This window comes from Coregonus clupeaformis, unplaced genomic scaffold (genome assembly GCF_020615455.1).
Source record: "Coregonus clupeaformis isolate EN_2021a unplaced genomic scaffold, ASM2061545v1 scaf0195, whole genome shotgun sequence".
NCBI lineage: Eukaryota > Metazoa > Chordata > Actinopteri > Salmoniformes > Salmonidae > Coregonus > Coregonus clupeaformis.
Window position 1 is genome coordinate 100,001 of NW_025533650.1, and position 15,000 is coordinate 115,000.

At 48.4% G+C, this 15,000-nt stretch overlaps 1 protein-coding gene across 4 annotated transcripts in view; it reads right to left on the bottom strand.

Annotated features, from left to right (window-relative positions):
- The window catches only part of LOC123484095 (ADAMTS-like protein 4), a 47,179-nt gene that overhangs the window by 17,303 nt on the left and 14,876 nt on the right, over positions 1-15,000 (bottom strand). For all 4 annotated transcript variants that reach the window (XM_045214065.1, XM_045214066.1, XM_045214067.1 and 1 more), the window contains one exon: positions 9,281-9,380. In XM_045214065.1, the coding sequence (XP_045070000.1) occupies positions 9,281-9,380 (100 nt within the window). The remainder of the gene's footprint in view (positions 1-9,280; positions 9,381-15,000) is intronic.

The window sequence follows — 15,000 nt, forward strand, 5'->3', positions numbered from 1 at the left end:
AGCAGCTCAAGGATGAGTTGATCTCCTATCCGGAGCCTAGTGACCTGGACAGCTTGGTAGCCTTGTCTATTCGGATGGATAATCGAGTCCGAGAGCGAAGGAGGGAGAAGCAATGGGGTCCGTCCAGTCGATCAGCTTCTCAGTTCCCAGTCGGGTCGGGTGGTGGACCAGAACACGTCGATCATTCTCCACCACAATGGATGAGTGGAGAGGTCCTCTCTCCCGATTCTGAACCCATGCAAGTGGGGCGGCACGGGTTAACCAAGGAGGAGCGTCAACATAGATGTAAGACCAACTGCTGCCTCTACTGTGGTAGCTCGGGACATTACATCTCCACTTGTTCCCGGCGGTCGTCAAACTGCCCGGCTCGCTAAAGTTGGGAGGACTTTTAGCGAGCCAGTTTCAACCTCTCAGTACCTCTGTCAGACCCCGTTTCCCGGCTACCCTTGTGAACAGGAATCAGAGCTTAGCGCTTAACGCTTTTATCGATTCAGGTGCCGATGGAAGCTTTCTTGATGCCGAGTTGGTGGAACAGCTGGGGCTTTCCAAGGAGCAATTGCCGGAAGCCATTGAAGCGACCACTCTGAACGGCAGTAGTCTGGCACGTATCACGATGAGGACTGAACCGGTTAAGATGCGGTTGTCGGGGAATCATTCTGAGATGATTTCATTCTTCATTCTGCCGTCTTCCCATGTTCCTCTGGTCCTTGGATACCCCTGGCTGAAGGAACACAATCCCACGTTCGATTGGGTGACGGGCAAGGTAACGAGTTGGAGCCTTGATTGTCATGCTAACTGTCTCAAGACTGCCTGCCCCCATTCGGTTCCCAGTCAGGTGATTGAGGCTAAACCCCCAGATTTGTCCCTGGTTCCCGAGACATATCACGATTTGGGGGGAGGTTTTCAGTAAGCAGAAGGCTCTGTCACTTCCTCCCCCACCGACCATATGATTGTGCCATCAACCTGGTCCCTGGAGCTGTCTACCCCAAGGGAAGGTTATACAGTATCTCCCGACCTGAACGTGAGGCGTTGGAGACCTACATCAAGGAGTCCCTAGCTGCTGGTCTCGTTCGTCCCTCGTCATCACCCCCTGGGGGCAGGATTCTTCTTTGTGGGTAAGAAGGATGGCTCTCTTCGACCGTGTATTGATTATCGGGGGTTGAATGACATCACGGTCAAGAACAAGTATCCCCTGCCCTTGATGAGTTCTGCCTTCGACTCCTTACAGGGTGCTACGGTGTTCACCAAGCTAGACCTACGCAATGCGTATCACCTGGTCCGGATCAGAGAGGGGGACGAGTGGTTGACGGGTTTCAATACACCGATGGGTCACTTCGAGTATCAGGTGATGCCGTTTGGACTGACCAATGCTCCAGCGGTATTCCAGAGTATGGTGAACGACGCCCTGAGAGATATGATCGGTCTCTTTGTGTTTGTTTACCTGGATGACATTCTGATCTTCTCGAAGGAACCTTCCGACCACGTCCAGCATGTCCGGCAGGTTCTGCAGCGATTGTTGGAGAATCGCCTGTTCGTGAAGGCCGAGAAGTGCGAGTTTCACGCCCACACGACATCCTTTCTCGGGTACATCATCTCCAGGGGAGAGATTAGGATGGACCAGGAGAAGGTTAGAGCGGTTCTGGAATGGGCCCAGCCCGGTACGAGATTGCAGCTCCAGAGATTTTTGGGGTTTGCGAATTTCTACCGCAGATTCATCCGGGATTACAGCCGTGTGGCCGCTCCGTTAACTGCCTTGACTTCCAGTATCAGGACCTTCAAGTGGAATCCGGAGGCGGATCGAGCGTTCTGGATTTGAAGAGGCGATTCACCAACGCACCGATTCTCTCTCAACCGGACACGGCCCGTCAGTTCGTCGTTGAAGTGGACGCGTCTGATGTGGGAGTTGGCGCCATCCTGTCGCAGCGATGCTCCACGGACAGTAAACTCCATCCCTGCGCCTACTACTCTCGTCGCCTTTCGCCTGCGGAGAGGAATTACGATGTGGGTAACCGGGAGCTTCGCGGTGAAACTTGCCTTGGAGGAGTGGCGCCACTGGTTGGAGGGGGCGGAGCAACCGTTTATTGTCTGGACTGACCACAAGAATCTTGCTTACGTGCAATCGGCTAAACGTCTCAACTCCCGCCAGGCCAGGTGGGCGTTGTTTTTCGGACGATTCAAGTTTGCCCTGACGTTCGACCTGGATCTAAGAACGGCAAGGCGGACGCCTTGTCCCGGATGTTCTCCAAGACGGAGGAGAGTGGGTCCAAGACCGAGACAATCCTCCCCGGAACTGCGTCGTGGGAGCAGTTATGTGGAGGATTGAGGAGGAGGTGCTGGCGGCCCTTCGGACTCAGCCCGGTCCGGTAACGGTCCACCCGGTCGGTTGTTTGTGCCTGAGTCGGTTCGTCCTGCTGTCCTCAAATGGTCCCACGCCAGCAAGATGGCTTGTCACCCTGGCGTGGCTCGGACAATGGCGTTTCTTCGCAGACGTTTTGGTGGCCTGCCATGGCCGAGGATACCGGGGTTTTGTTGCTGCCTGTCCAGTGTGTGCGCAGAATAAGAGTACCAATCGGCCCAGCTCTGGACTACTTCACCCCCTTCCTATTCCCCGGCGACCATGGTCGCATCTGGCCCTGGACTTCGTCACTGGGTTGCCCGCTTCTGAGGGGAACACGGTCGTTCTGACTATCGTGGACAGATTCAGCAAGTTCGCCCACTTTGTGCCTATTGCCAAGCTTCCCTCTGCCTCGGAGACGTCCGAGATCCTGGTTAGGGAGGTTTTCAGGGTCCACGGTTTGCCCAGTGATATCGCTTTCCGACCGTGGCCCTCAGTTTACCTCTGCTGTCTGGAAGTCCTTCTGTTTGGCCATTGGAGCTACAGTCAGTCTCACATCTGGTTTCCACCCCCCAATCCAATGGTCAGGCGGAGAGAGCCAACCAGAAGATGGAATCCACGCTACGCTGTCTGGTCTCTTCCAACCCCACCTCCTGGGTCTCTCAGTTGCCTTGGGTTGAGTATGCCCACAATACTCTTCCTACATCTGCCACTGGGATGTCTCCCTTCCAGTGCCTGTATGGCTACCAACCTCCCCTGTTTCCTTCTCAGGAGAAGGAGCTCTCAGTGCCTTCTGTTCAGGCCCATATTCGGGTTGCCACCGGACCTGGCATCGGGCCAGAAAGGCACTCCTTAGAGTTTCGGACCGGTATCAGCTCCAGGCGAATCGTCGCCGGATCCCCGCTCCCACCTATACCATCGGAGATAGGGTTTGGTTGGCCACACGGGATCTTCCGTTACGGACTGAGTCTAGGAAGTTGTTACCGAAGTTCATTGGTCCGTTTGTGGTGGAGAAGGTGATCAATCCAGTGGCAGTTCGACTCAAACTACCGAGGACGCTCAGAGTCCATCCCACCTTTCATGTCTCCTGCCTCAAGCCTGTCTTCCTCAGTCCTCTGTTGCCTCCTCCGCCTCCTCCTCCTCCTCCTCGGATGATCGGAGGTGGTCCTGCCTACACGGTGCGTCGCATCATGGATTCCAGACGGCGGGGCCGGGGTTTCCAGTATCTCGTGGACTGGGAGGGGTATGGCCCTGAAGAGAGGAGTTGGATTCCGCGGCGACAGGTCCTAGATGCGGACCTCATCAGTGACTTCTACCGCCTCCATCCTGGCGCTCCGGGGAGTCCGCCCGGTGGCGTTCGTCGGAGGGGGGGTACTGTAACGATCCCGGCTGTCTGAGTCGGGTCCTGTCTGGTGACTAGTGTTCCGGTTCGTAATCTCCAGTTTCCCGAGGGTTCGGGAACGCTCCGGGGAGCGCTCTTGTTTTCCGCACCTGCATCCCATCAGCAATCTGCACACCTGGTCCTGATCATCACCCTACTTAGGCTCTGGCCTAACATCCAGTTCCTGCCGGATCGTTAGCTATGAACAGTATGTTGTCAGCGTATCAGCCTCTGAGCCATTAGTGTTAGTTTTGTTGTTTTGCACCTTGTGACTTGCTGTGTACTGACCTCCGTTTTGTTCTGTCTGCAGTTCTCACCCGGAACCTTCACCCAACCTCTGCCTGATGGTCGGCGGCTGCCGAAGCCAGTACCGACCAACCACTGCACCCTCAACAACCCATCCACGCCACCCGCTCTGTTCCCTGGATTATTCAGCCTCACTCGGAATCTATTAAATAAACACTCACCTTTCTCTCAACGTACCTTGTCCTGGTCTGCTTCTGGGTTCTGGCATAGTAAACCGTGACACAATGGCTTAGTTGAGATATAGGAAATATTCTGAAAATGTATGTTGGCCTATCAATGTGATAGATGGGATTCTTATAAGAAGCTCCTGTATTATCCTGTATGTGTATCTGTCTGACAGGGCTGACAGTGACTATGCTGTAACTGTACATTAAAGAGGGGAAAGAGAGAGTAACTGTCATTAATCACTATTAACCACTCATTTTATCATTCCCATTCATACTCCTCCCATCCTGTCCTCCCCATTTTCCAGATGTAACTTTTTCACAACAGAGTTGGCAGAGAATGAGAGATAAATATAGAGAGAGTGGGAGAGCGAGAGAGAGAGAGAGAGAGAGAAGAGAGAGAGAGAGAGAGAGAGAGAGAGAGAGAGAGGGAGGGAGGGAGAGAGGGAGGGAGGGAGGGAGGGAGGGAGGGAGGGAGGGAGGGAGGAGATAGAGAGGGAGGGAGAGAGAGAGAGAGAGAGAGAGGGGAGGGAGAGAGAGAGAGAGAGAGAGAGAGAGAGAGAGAGAGAGCGAGAGCGAGAGAGATAAAAAGGGAAAGGGAGAATTCCCACCCCTCCCTCTCTTGTTCTCTCTATCAGTCATAGTTATCTTTGAGAGATTAGACTGGAGACAGTAACAGAATGAGAGAGTGAAGAGAGAGAGAGAGAGAGAGAGAGAGAGAGGGGAGAGAGAGAGAGAGAGAGAGAGAGAGAGAGAGAGAGAGAGAGAGAGAGAGAGAGAGAGAGAGAGAGAGAGAGAGAGAGAGAGAGAGAGAGAGAGAGAGAGAGAGAGAGAGAGAGAGAGAGAGAGAGAGAGAGAGAGAGAGAGAGAGAGAGGGATCGAGTGGGAGGGAGGGATCGAGTGGGAGGGAGGGATCGAGTGGGAGAGAGCAGAGGGGGAGAGGGGGGAGAAAAGAGGGAGATAAAAAGACAGAAAAATAGAAAAAAGAACAAGAAATGGGCGATGCAGAGGGGATGAGAGAGAGAGAGGACTGTAATGATGGAGAAGGGGAGGAAAAATAGAGGGGACTCAAATAGAGAAAGATAGAGAGGACAGTGACAGGGAGAAAGAGTTGGAAAAAGAACAGGAGGGAGGTTGAGTAGACAGAGTGATGGACAGAGTGATGGACAGATGGACGACAGAAAAGGGAAAGAGGGTATAAGAGGGGGAAGCACATCTCTCTCTCTCCCTCTCTCTCCCTCTCTCTCTCTCTCTCTCTCTCTCTCTCTCTCTCTCTCTCTCTCTCTCTCTCTCTCTCTCTCTCTCTCTCTCTTCACTCTCTCATTCTGTTACTGTCTCCAGTCTAATCTCTCAAAGATAACTATGACAAGAGAGGGAGGGGTGGGAATTCTCCCTTTCCCTTTTTATATCTCTCTCTCTCTCTCTCTCCCTCTCTCTCTCTCTCCCTCCCTCTCTCTCTCTCTCTCTCTCTCTGCTGAGCTTAGTGTTCAGACAGTGTGAACATACGTAGTCTAAATATACTTCCCCACTATCTCTGGCTCTAAACAAACTCCGGAGAGAGAGAAAGAGAGAGGGAGCGAGACAGGAAGAGGGGAGGACGAGTGCTCAGAGAGGGGATGAGCGCTGCAAAAAAAGAAAAACAACACCTGCAAACCCTAACGTAAATACTTCAATGCTACCTTTTATTTATACTGGAGAAGAAAGGAATATATGGGAACTATTTATGTAAATGTAATAGATCGTTATTACTGTATAACATAGTTGTATAATAATTAAGCAATACGGCCCGAGGGGATGTGATATACGGCCAATATACCAGGGCTGTTCTTAGGCACGACGCAATGCGGAGTGCCTGGATACAGCCATTAGCAGTGGTATATTGGCCATATACCACAAACCCCTGAGGTCCCTTATTGTTATTATAAACAGGTTACCAATGTCATTAGAACAGTAAACAAGTCGTTTTTCAGCGACTCAGTTTATAATATACATACATGTTTGCTCCACTGTTTCTGTTTCTGTGCACATCCTAGTGCTGTGAATGTTGTCATGAATTGAATTACATTTAATGAAATAAATACTGTGTAGCTAGCATGTAGGGATGTTAACAATAACTATTTACATGAGTATAATTGATTGACACCACAAGTTAGTATAAGGGCCAGGTACAGTATATTGTCTGTGTAAATATTGTGTATGTTGAGTTGAGTTGTGTGGAGCAGGAATAACAGTCAGTAAACACAGACGTCCAGTATGTATACAGAGGAAGTGAGTGGAGTGTTCTGTTGGCAAAGGGACATACTGTATATACACCTGTAAATATATGTACGCTGCACACACACACACACACACACACACACACACACACACACACACACACACACACACACAAGGACTCACGCATGCACTTATGCAAGCAAACACATGCACACACACACACACACACACACACACAGTCGTGTCTGTGGAGCCCCTAGACACTTATTAGACAAACACTTTAACACAGTCTACATCAGGGAGAATAATGGTCTTGTAATGCTAGTAATGTTAGCTACATAACATCTCAAGTACACACACACACACACAGACAGACAGACAGATAGACACTCACACACACACACACACACACACACACACACACACTCACCCCCCACACCCAACACACACTCACCCCCCACGCCCAACACACACTCACCCCCCACGCCCAACATACACACACACGGGGAGAGGCTTTGTCTCTTTGTGCAGACAGCTTGTCTCTCCAGTCCTACCCTGATTTACATTTACATTTACGTCATTTAGCAGACGCTCTTATCCAGAGCGACTTACAAATAGGTGCATTCACCTTATAGCCAGTGGGATCACCACTTTACAATGTTTTTTTGTTTGTTTTTTTGGGGGGGGGGGTTGGGGTTTGGGTTGGGGTAAGGGGGGGGTAGAATGATTACTTTATCCTATCCCAGGTATTCCTTAAAGAGGTGGGGTTTCAAATGTCTCCGAAAGGTGGTGAGTGACTCCGCTGTCCTGGCGTCGTGAGGGAGCTTGTTCCACCATTGGGGTGCCAGAGCAGCGAACAGTTTTGACTGGGCTGAGCGGGAACTATGCTTCCGCAGAGGTAGGGGAGCCAGCAGGCCAGAGGTGGATCATGACTCTCTCAACATAGATATACAGCCTCAGTCCACATAGATCAGCCCTACCCTGAACATGAATTTCTCTCAACATAGATATACAGCCTTAGTCCACATAGATCAGCCCTACCCTGACCATGATTCTCTCTCAACAAAAATATACAGCCTCAGTCCACATAGATCAGCCCTACCCTGAACATGAATTTCTCTCAACATAGATATACAGCCTTAGTCCACATAGATCAGCCCTACCCTGACCATGATTCTCTCTCAACAAAAATATACAGCCTCAGTCCACATAGATCAGCCCTACCCTGACCATGATTCTCTCTCAACAAAAATATACAGCCTCAGTCCACATAGATCAGCCCTACCCTGACCATGATTCTCTCTCAACAAAAATATACAGCCTCAGTCCACATAGATCAGCCCTACCCTGACCATGACTCTCTCTCAACAAAAATATACAGCCTCAGTCCACATAGATCAGCCCTACCCTGACCATGATTATCTCTCAACAAAAATATACAGCCTCAGTCCACATAGATCAGCCCTACCCTGACCATGACTCTCTCTCAACATAGCTACACAGCCTCAGTCCACATACTGTAGATCAGGTCAGGTCATTCGGTCAGGAAAAACTCCTGGCTTCAATCAGAGAAACAATAGAGCCAGATAGTCTAGAGGTTAGAGAGAAGGACCAATAGCCAGTGGGTTGTTGGGTCAAATTTCAGAAGCGTTCTCCTGCTGTTGTTAAGCAGCAACACACTCCAGTCCAGAGGTACTTGACTGAGGCCTAGTGCTGCCTCCAGCCTCTCTAACATGCTATGTGTTGTGTTCCTGTGTGTTCTAGATCTCCGGTCTCATTGATCAGTGGTCTTATAGCCCTACGCTTCCTGGTTTCTGTAGCTCTATGATGTCATAGTTCTGTCAGCAGAGGGACTGTAGCCAACTGATGTAGCGGTCACATTTACACACCCACACACACACAAATACACACACACACACGCGCACACACACATACACATACACATACACACACACTAGCACTCAGGACAATATACATGGTAGTGTTCCCAGACACACACACACACACACAGGAGCACACATAGGCTCGCGGAAACACACACACATGCATGTACACATATGCATTAATCTGTGAGAACAGTGACAAATTCTTGATGATATCATTCTACAGCTGTCTCTCTCTCTCTCTCTCTCTCTCTCTCTCTCTCTCTCTCTCATTCCTTTTTTCTCTTCGCTCACTTAATCCCTGTGTTTATAATTGTCCTCTCTCGTTCTTTCTTTTCTTTTCTCTGTCTTTCCCAAATTCCCCAACTCTCTGTTTACAGTTGTCTCCCTCTCCCTCCCTCTAGTTCAGTCCTAAAACAAAGACAACTACTCCCTCACACACATTCTAACACTCTCTCACATTCTGTCATTCTGTCCAACAAATACACGTGCATATGCACATGCACACACACTAACAGAAGCACACACACACACACACCCTCTTGATCTTGTCCCACTGTCCCCTCTCTCTCCTTCCCTCCTCCTCTCTGTCTTTCTCTCACTCAGTAGGAATCTCTCTGCTCAGTCAGTGATTGGAGGAGAAAGAAAATGAATGCGGGATGTTGGTCAAATGAGAGGACAAATAGAGGAGGGAATGTTTTGTAAGAACAAGGGTATAGAGAGTTCTCTCTCTCTCTCTCTCTCTCTCTCTCTCTCTCTCTCTCTCTCTCTCTCTCTCAATGCCGCCCACCCAAATATATCTGGTTCCACCAATCAGAATGTGAGTTGCAGTGGATTGGGCAGGCCAGGGGAGGCTTGTCAAACACCTAAACAATGACCTACTTAAACAATCAGATACACAACAACTACAAACACATAAACACACACACACACACAAATGTGCTCGCACAAGTGTGTGTGTGTCTGTGGATGCGTGTCTGTGTGTGTAACTTACCCTCAGTGAAAGGTTCCCAGTCGTACAGTCTGCCCATAAACTCCTGGTTGTTGAAGGAAGCACACTGCTCTGCTCTGGAGTCTGCACCTCCTACACATACCTGACAGACAGAGGGGGAGCGGGAGGGAGGAAGAGGGGAGGGAGGGGGGAGAGGGAGAGGGAGTGAGGGAGGGAGGGAGAAAGAGGGGGGAGGGGAGAGAGGGAGGGAGGGGAGAGGGGAGGGAGGGAGGGAAGGAGAGAGGGACAAACACTTGTCAATACTGTAGACCCCAAGTATTGACAATTGTGGCTACAATACCATGCCTAACCCTAAGGCTGGTCCTAAACCTACCCTAACCCGAAACCTAACCCTAACCCTAACCCTAACTCTAAGGCTGGCCCTAACCCTAACCCTAACCCTAACCCTAACTCTAAGGCTGGCCCCTAACCCTAACCCTAACCCTAACCCTAACCCTAACCCTAACCCTAACCCTGGCCCTAACCCTAACCCTAACCCTAACTCTAAGGCTGGCCCTAACCCTAACCCTAACCCTAACTCTATAGCTGGCCCTAACCCTAACCCTAACCCTAAGGCTGGCCCTAACCCTAACCCTAACCCTAAGGCTGGTCCTAACCCTAACCCTAACCGTAAGGCTGGCCCTAACCCTAAACCTAACCCTAACCCTAAGGCTGGCCCTAACCCTAACCCTAACCCTAAGGCTGGCCCTAACACTAACCCTAACCCTAACCCTAAGGCTGGCCCTAACCCTAACTCTAACCCTAACCCTAAGGCTGGCCCTAACCCTAACCTTAACCCTAAGGCTGGCCCTAACCCTAAACCTAACCCTAAGGCTGGCCCTAACCCTAACTCTAACCCTAACCCTAAGGCTGGCCCTAACCCTAACTCTAACCCTAACCCTAAGGCTGGCCCTAATCCTAACCCTAACTCTAACCCTAACCCTAAGGCTGGCCAGTATAATAGGTGGATGGAGAAAAAGAAAAGGGAGAGAGGTTGAAAAAGAGAGGAAATGAAGAGCTATGATCGACAGAGAAGAAGAGATGAGAGAGAGTCATACTAATTAAGATGGCAAGTATAAAAGGGGAGAGATGTATTAGTCAGACAAACACACACACACACACTCAGACACACACACACACACACACACACACAGACACATACAGACACATACACACACATACACACACACACACACACCCCATTCTCTCATGATCTCTCTGACAGTGGGCCGATGCATTAAGCAGCATATGGAAATAATAGACTCTCTGGGATCAGCCACACACACATAAATCCACCGAACTTTTCTATCCAACACTGAGGTGTCTGTGTGTGTGTGTCTGAGTGTGTCTGAGTGTGTGTCTGAGTGTGTGTGTGTGTGTGTCTGAGTGTGTCTGAGTGTATGTCTGAGTGTGTGTCTGAGTGTGTGTGTGTGTGTATGTCTGAGTGTGTCAGTGTATGTCTGAGTGTGTGTGTGTGTGTGTGTGTGTTTGTGTGTGTGTGTGTGTGTGTGTCTGAGTGTGTCTGAGTGTATGTCTGAGTGTGTTTGTGCGTGAGGGTGTCTATGCACGTGCGAGTCAGGCCAATAAAGAACTACTGGAGACAGTTTGAGCATTCTAAGGGGAGTAAGGAGAGCAGTTGGACGTCTAACCCTCCACACCTGATATATTACTCCAATATAGGCCTATTGAAGCTCATAGTACTGACTGTAAATCACTGACTATAACCTAACCCCAGAGGGACACACACACACACACACACACACACACAAAGCAATAACAAAGGGCAGAAGGAGATCAGGTACTAAATTACCTTACTTCCTCACAGCGTTAATGCTATAAATACCTTCCGCATGCTTCGGTTCGGCCTTCGCCTAGCCGAGAACCGAACGAGTGTGTTCGCATACTCCCTTAAAAGACCTTCGGTTGAAAAACGAGAAAAAAGCATCAATAGTGCTGTTTGTCCATTTTGATACGCGTAGCCACTTCCTCAAAATTGTCTGAATTAATTTAAGATAAGTCAAGACATCTGTCACAAATGTTGACGTTTTTGTAGAGGAGATCTTAGTAGCGCAATTTTACATCTAACTAAGATGTTTGGTGGAGTATTTCTCAAGTGAAAACATGTGCATGAATACGATTCCTCTCTCGTTGAATGACAATAAACACTTGAAGAATCCCTACTGCTGACCAATCACCTGACGAAGAGGCGTAGACTTTGGATACCGACTTTGGCTTTCCTCAAGAAAATGATCTGTGTGCACGAACAGCCGATAAAACCCTTGCCGAAGACCAAAACAAACAAAAATGTCGTCATAATATATGCACAAACTGTTCCGAACTGTTTCACACACACACACACACACACACACACACACACACACACACACACACACACACACACACACACACACACACACACATACACTCACACACAGCCACAGACACACATACACACAGACACACACAAGCCCCCAATATTTTTTATTTTATTTTTTATTTAACCTTTATTTAACCAGGTAAGCCAGTTGAGAACGAGTTCTCATTTACAACTGCGACCTGGCCAAGATAAAGCAAAGCAGTGCGATAAAAAACAACAACACAGAGTTACATATGGGGTAAACAAAACATAAAGTCAAAAATACAACAGAAAATATATATACAGTGTGTGCAAATGTAGCAAGTTATGGAGGTAAGGCAATAAATAGGCCATAGTGCAAAATAATTTCAATTTAGTATTAACACTGGAATGATAGATGTGCAAGAGATGATGTGCAAATAGAGATACTGGGGTGCAAATGAGCAAAATAAATAACAATATGGGGATGAGGTAGTTGGGTGGGCTAATTTCAGATGGGCTGTGTACAGGTGCAGTGATCGGTAAGGTGCTCTGACAACTGATGCTTAAAGTTAGTGAGGGAGATAAGAGTCTCCAGCTTCAGAGATTTTTGCAGTTCGTTCCAGTCATTGGCAGCAGAGAACTGGAAGGAATGGCAGCCAAAGGAGGTGTTGGCTTTGGGGATGACCAGTGAGATATACAGTGGGGAAAAAAAGTATTTAGTCAGCCACCAATTGTGCAAGTTCTCCCACTTAAAAACATGAGAGAGGCCTGTAATTTTCATCATAGGTACACGTCAACTATGACAGACAAATTGAGAAAAAAAAATCCAGAAAATCCCATTGTAGGATTTTTTATGAATTTATTTGCAAATTATGGTGGAAAATAAGTATTTGGTCACCTACAAACAAGCAAGATTTCTGGCTCTCACAGACCTGTAACTTCTTATTTAAGAGGCTCCTCTGTCCTCCACTCGTTACCTGTATTAATGGCAACTGTTTGAACTTGTTATCAGTATAAAAGACACCTGTCCACAACCTCAAACATTCACACTCCAAACTTCACAATGGCCAAGACCAAAGAGCTGTCAAAGGACACCAAAAACAAAATTGTAGACCTGCACCAGGCTGGGAAGACTGAATCTGCAATAGGTAAGCAGCTTGGTTTGAAGAAATCAACTGTGGGAGCAATTATTAGGAAATGGAAGACATACAAGACCACTGATAATCTCCCTCGATCTGGGGCTCCACGCAAGATCTAACCCCGTGGGGTCAAAATGATCACAAGAACGGTGAGCAAAAATCCCAGAACCACACGGGGGGACCTAGTGAATGACCTGCAGAGAGCTGGGACCAAAGTAACAAAGCCAACCATCAGTAACACACTACGCTGCCAGGGACTCAAATCCTGCAGTGCGAGATGTGTCCCCCTGCTTAAGCCAGTACATGTCCAGGCCCGTCTGAAGTGCATTTGGATGATCCAGAAGAGGATTGGGAGAATGTCATATGGTCAGATGAAACCAAAATATAACTTTTTGGTAAAAACTCAACTTGTCATGTTTGGAGGACAAAGAATGCTGAGTTGCATCCAAAGAACACCATACCTACTGTGAAGCATGGGGTTGGAAACATCCTGCTTTGGGGCTGTTTTTCTGCAAAGGGACCAGGACGACTGATCCGTGTAAAGGAAAGAATGAATGGGGCCATGTATCGTGAGATTTTGAGTGAAAACCTCCTTCCATCAGCAAGGGCATTGAAGATGAAACGTGGCTGGGTCTTTCAGCATGACAATGATCCCAAACACACCGCCCGGGCAACGAAGGAGTGGCTTCGTAAGAAGCATTTCAAGGTCCTGGAGTGGCCTAGCCAGTCTCCAGATCTCAACCCCATAGAAAATCTTTGGAGGGAGTTGAAAGTCTGTGTTGCCCAGCGACAGCCCCAAAACATCACTGCTCTAGAGGAGATCTGCATGGAGGAATGGGCCAAAATACCAGCAACAGTGTGTGAAAACCTTGTGAAGACTTACAGAAAATGTTTGACCTGTGTCATTGCCAACAAAGGGTATATAACAAAGTATTGAGAAAATTTTGTTATTGACCAAATACTTATTTTCCACCATCATATGCCAATAAATTCATTAAAAATCCTACAATGTGATTTTCTGGATTTTTTTTTCTCATTTTGTCTGTCATAGTTGACGTGTACCTATGATGAAAATTACAGGCCTCTCTCATCTTTTTAAGTGGGAGAACTTGCACAATTGGTGGCTGACTAAATACTTTTTTTCCCCACTGTACCTGCTGGAGCGCATACTACGGGTGGGTGTTGCTATGGTGACCAATGAGCTAAGATAAGGCGGGGATTTGCCTAGCAGTGATTTATAGATGACCTGGAGCCAGTGGGTTTGGCGACGAATATGTAGTGAGGACCAGCCAACAAGAGCGTACAGGTCACAGTGGTGGATAGTATATGGGGCTTTGGTGACAAAACGGATGGCACTGTGATAGACTACATCCAATTTGCTGAGTGTCGGAGGCTATTTTGTAAATGACATCGCCGAAGTCAAGGATCGGTAGGATAGTCAGTTTAACGAGGGCATGTTTGGCAGCATGAGTGAAGGAGGCTTTGTTGCGAAATAGGAAGCAGATTCTAGATTTAACTTTGGATTGGAGATGCTTCATGTGAGTCTGGAAGGATAGTTTACAGTCTAACCAGACACCTAGGTATTTGTAGTTGTCCACATACTCTAGGTCAGACCCGCCGAGAGTAGTGATTCTAGTCAGGTGGGCGGGTGACCGCAGCGTTCAATTGAAGAGCATGCATTTAGTTTTACTAGCGTTTAAGAGCAGTTGGAGGCTACGGAAGGAGTGTTGTATGGCATTGAAGCTCGTTTGGAGGTTTGTTAACACAGTGTCCAATGAAGGGCCAGATGTATACAAAATGGCGTCGTCTGCGTAGAGGTGGATCTGAGAGTCACCAGCAGCAAGAGCGACATCATTGATATACACAGAGAAAAGAGTCGGCCCGAGAATTGAACCCTGTGGCACCCCCATAGAGACTGATGGAGGTCCAGACAACAGGCCCTCCGATTTGACACATTGAACTCTATCTGAGAAGTAGTTGGTGAACCAGGCGAGGCAGTCATTTGAGAAACCAAGGCTATTTAGTCTGCCAATAAGAATGCGGTGGTTGACAGAGTCGAAAGCCTTGGCCAGGTCGATGAAGACGGCTACACAGTACTGTCTATTATCGATCGCGGTTATTATATCGTTTAGGACACAGCTAACATTAACTCATCAATACTCCCCCAACACGCGCACATACAGTATATACAAGCCTTATGACTCTCTCCTCTCCTTTCAGTTGGTGCCCCTCCTCCTCCCTTCCTT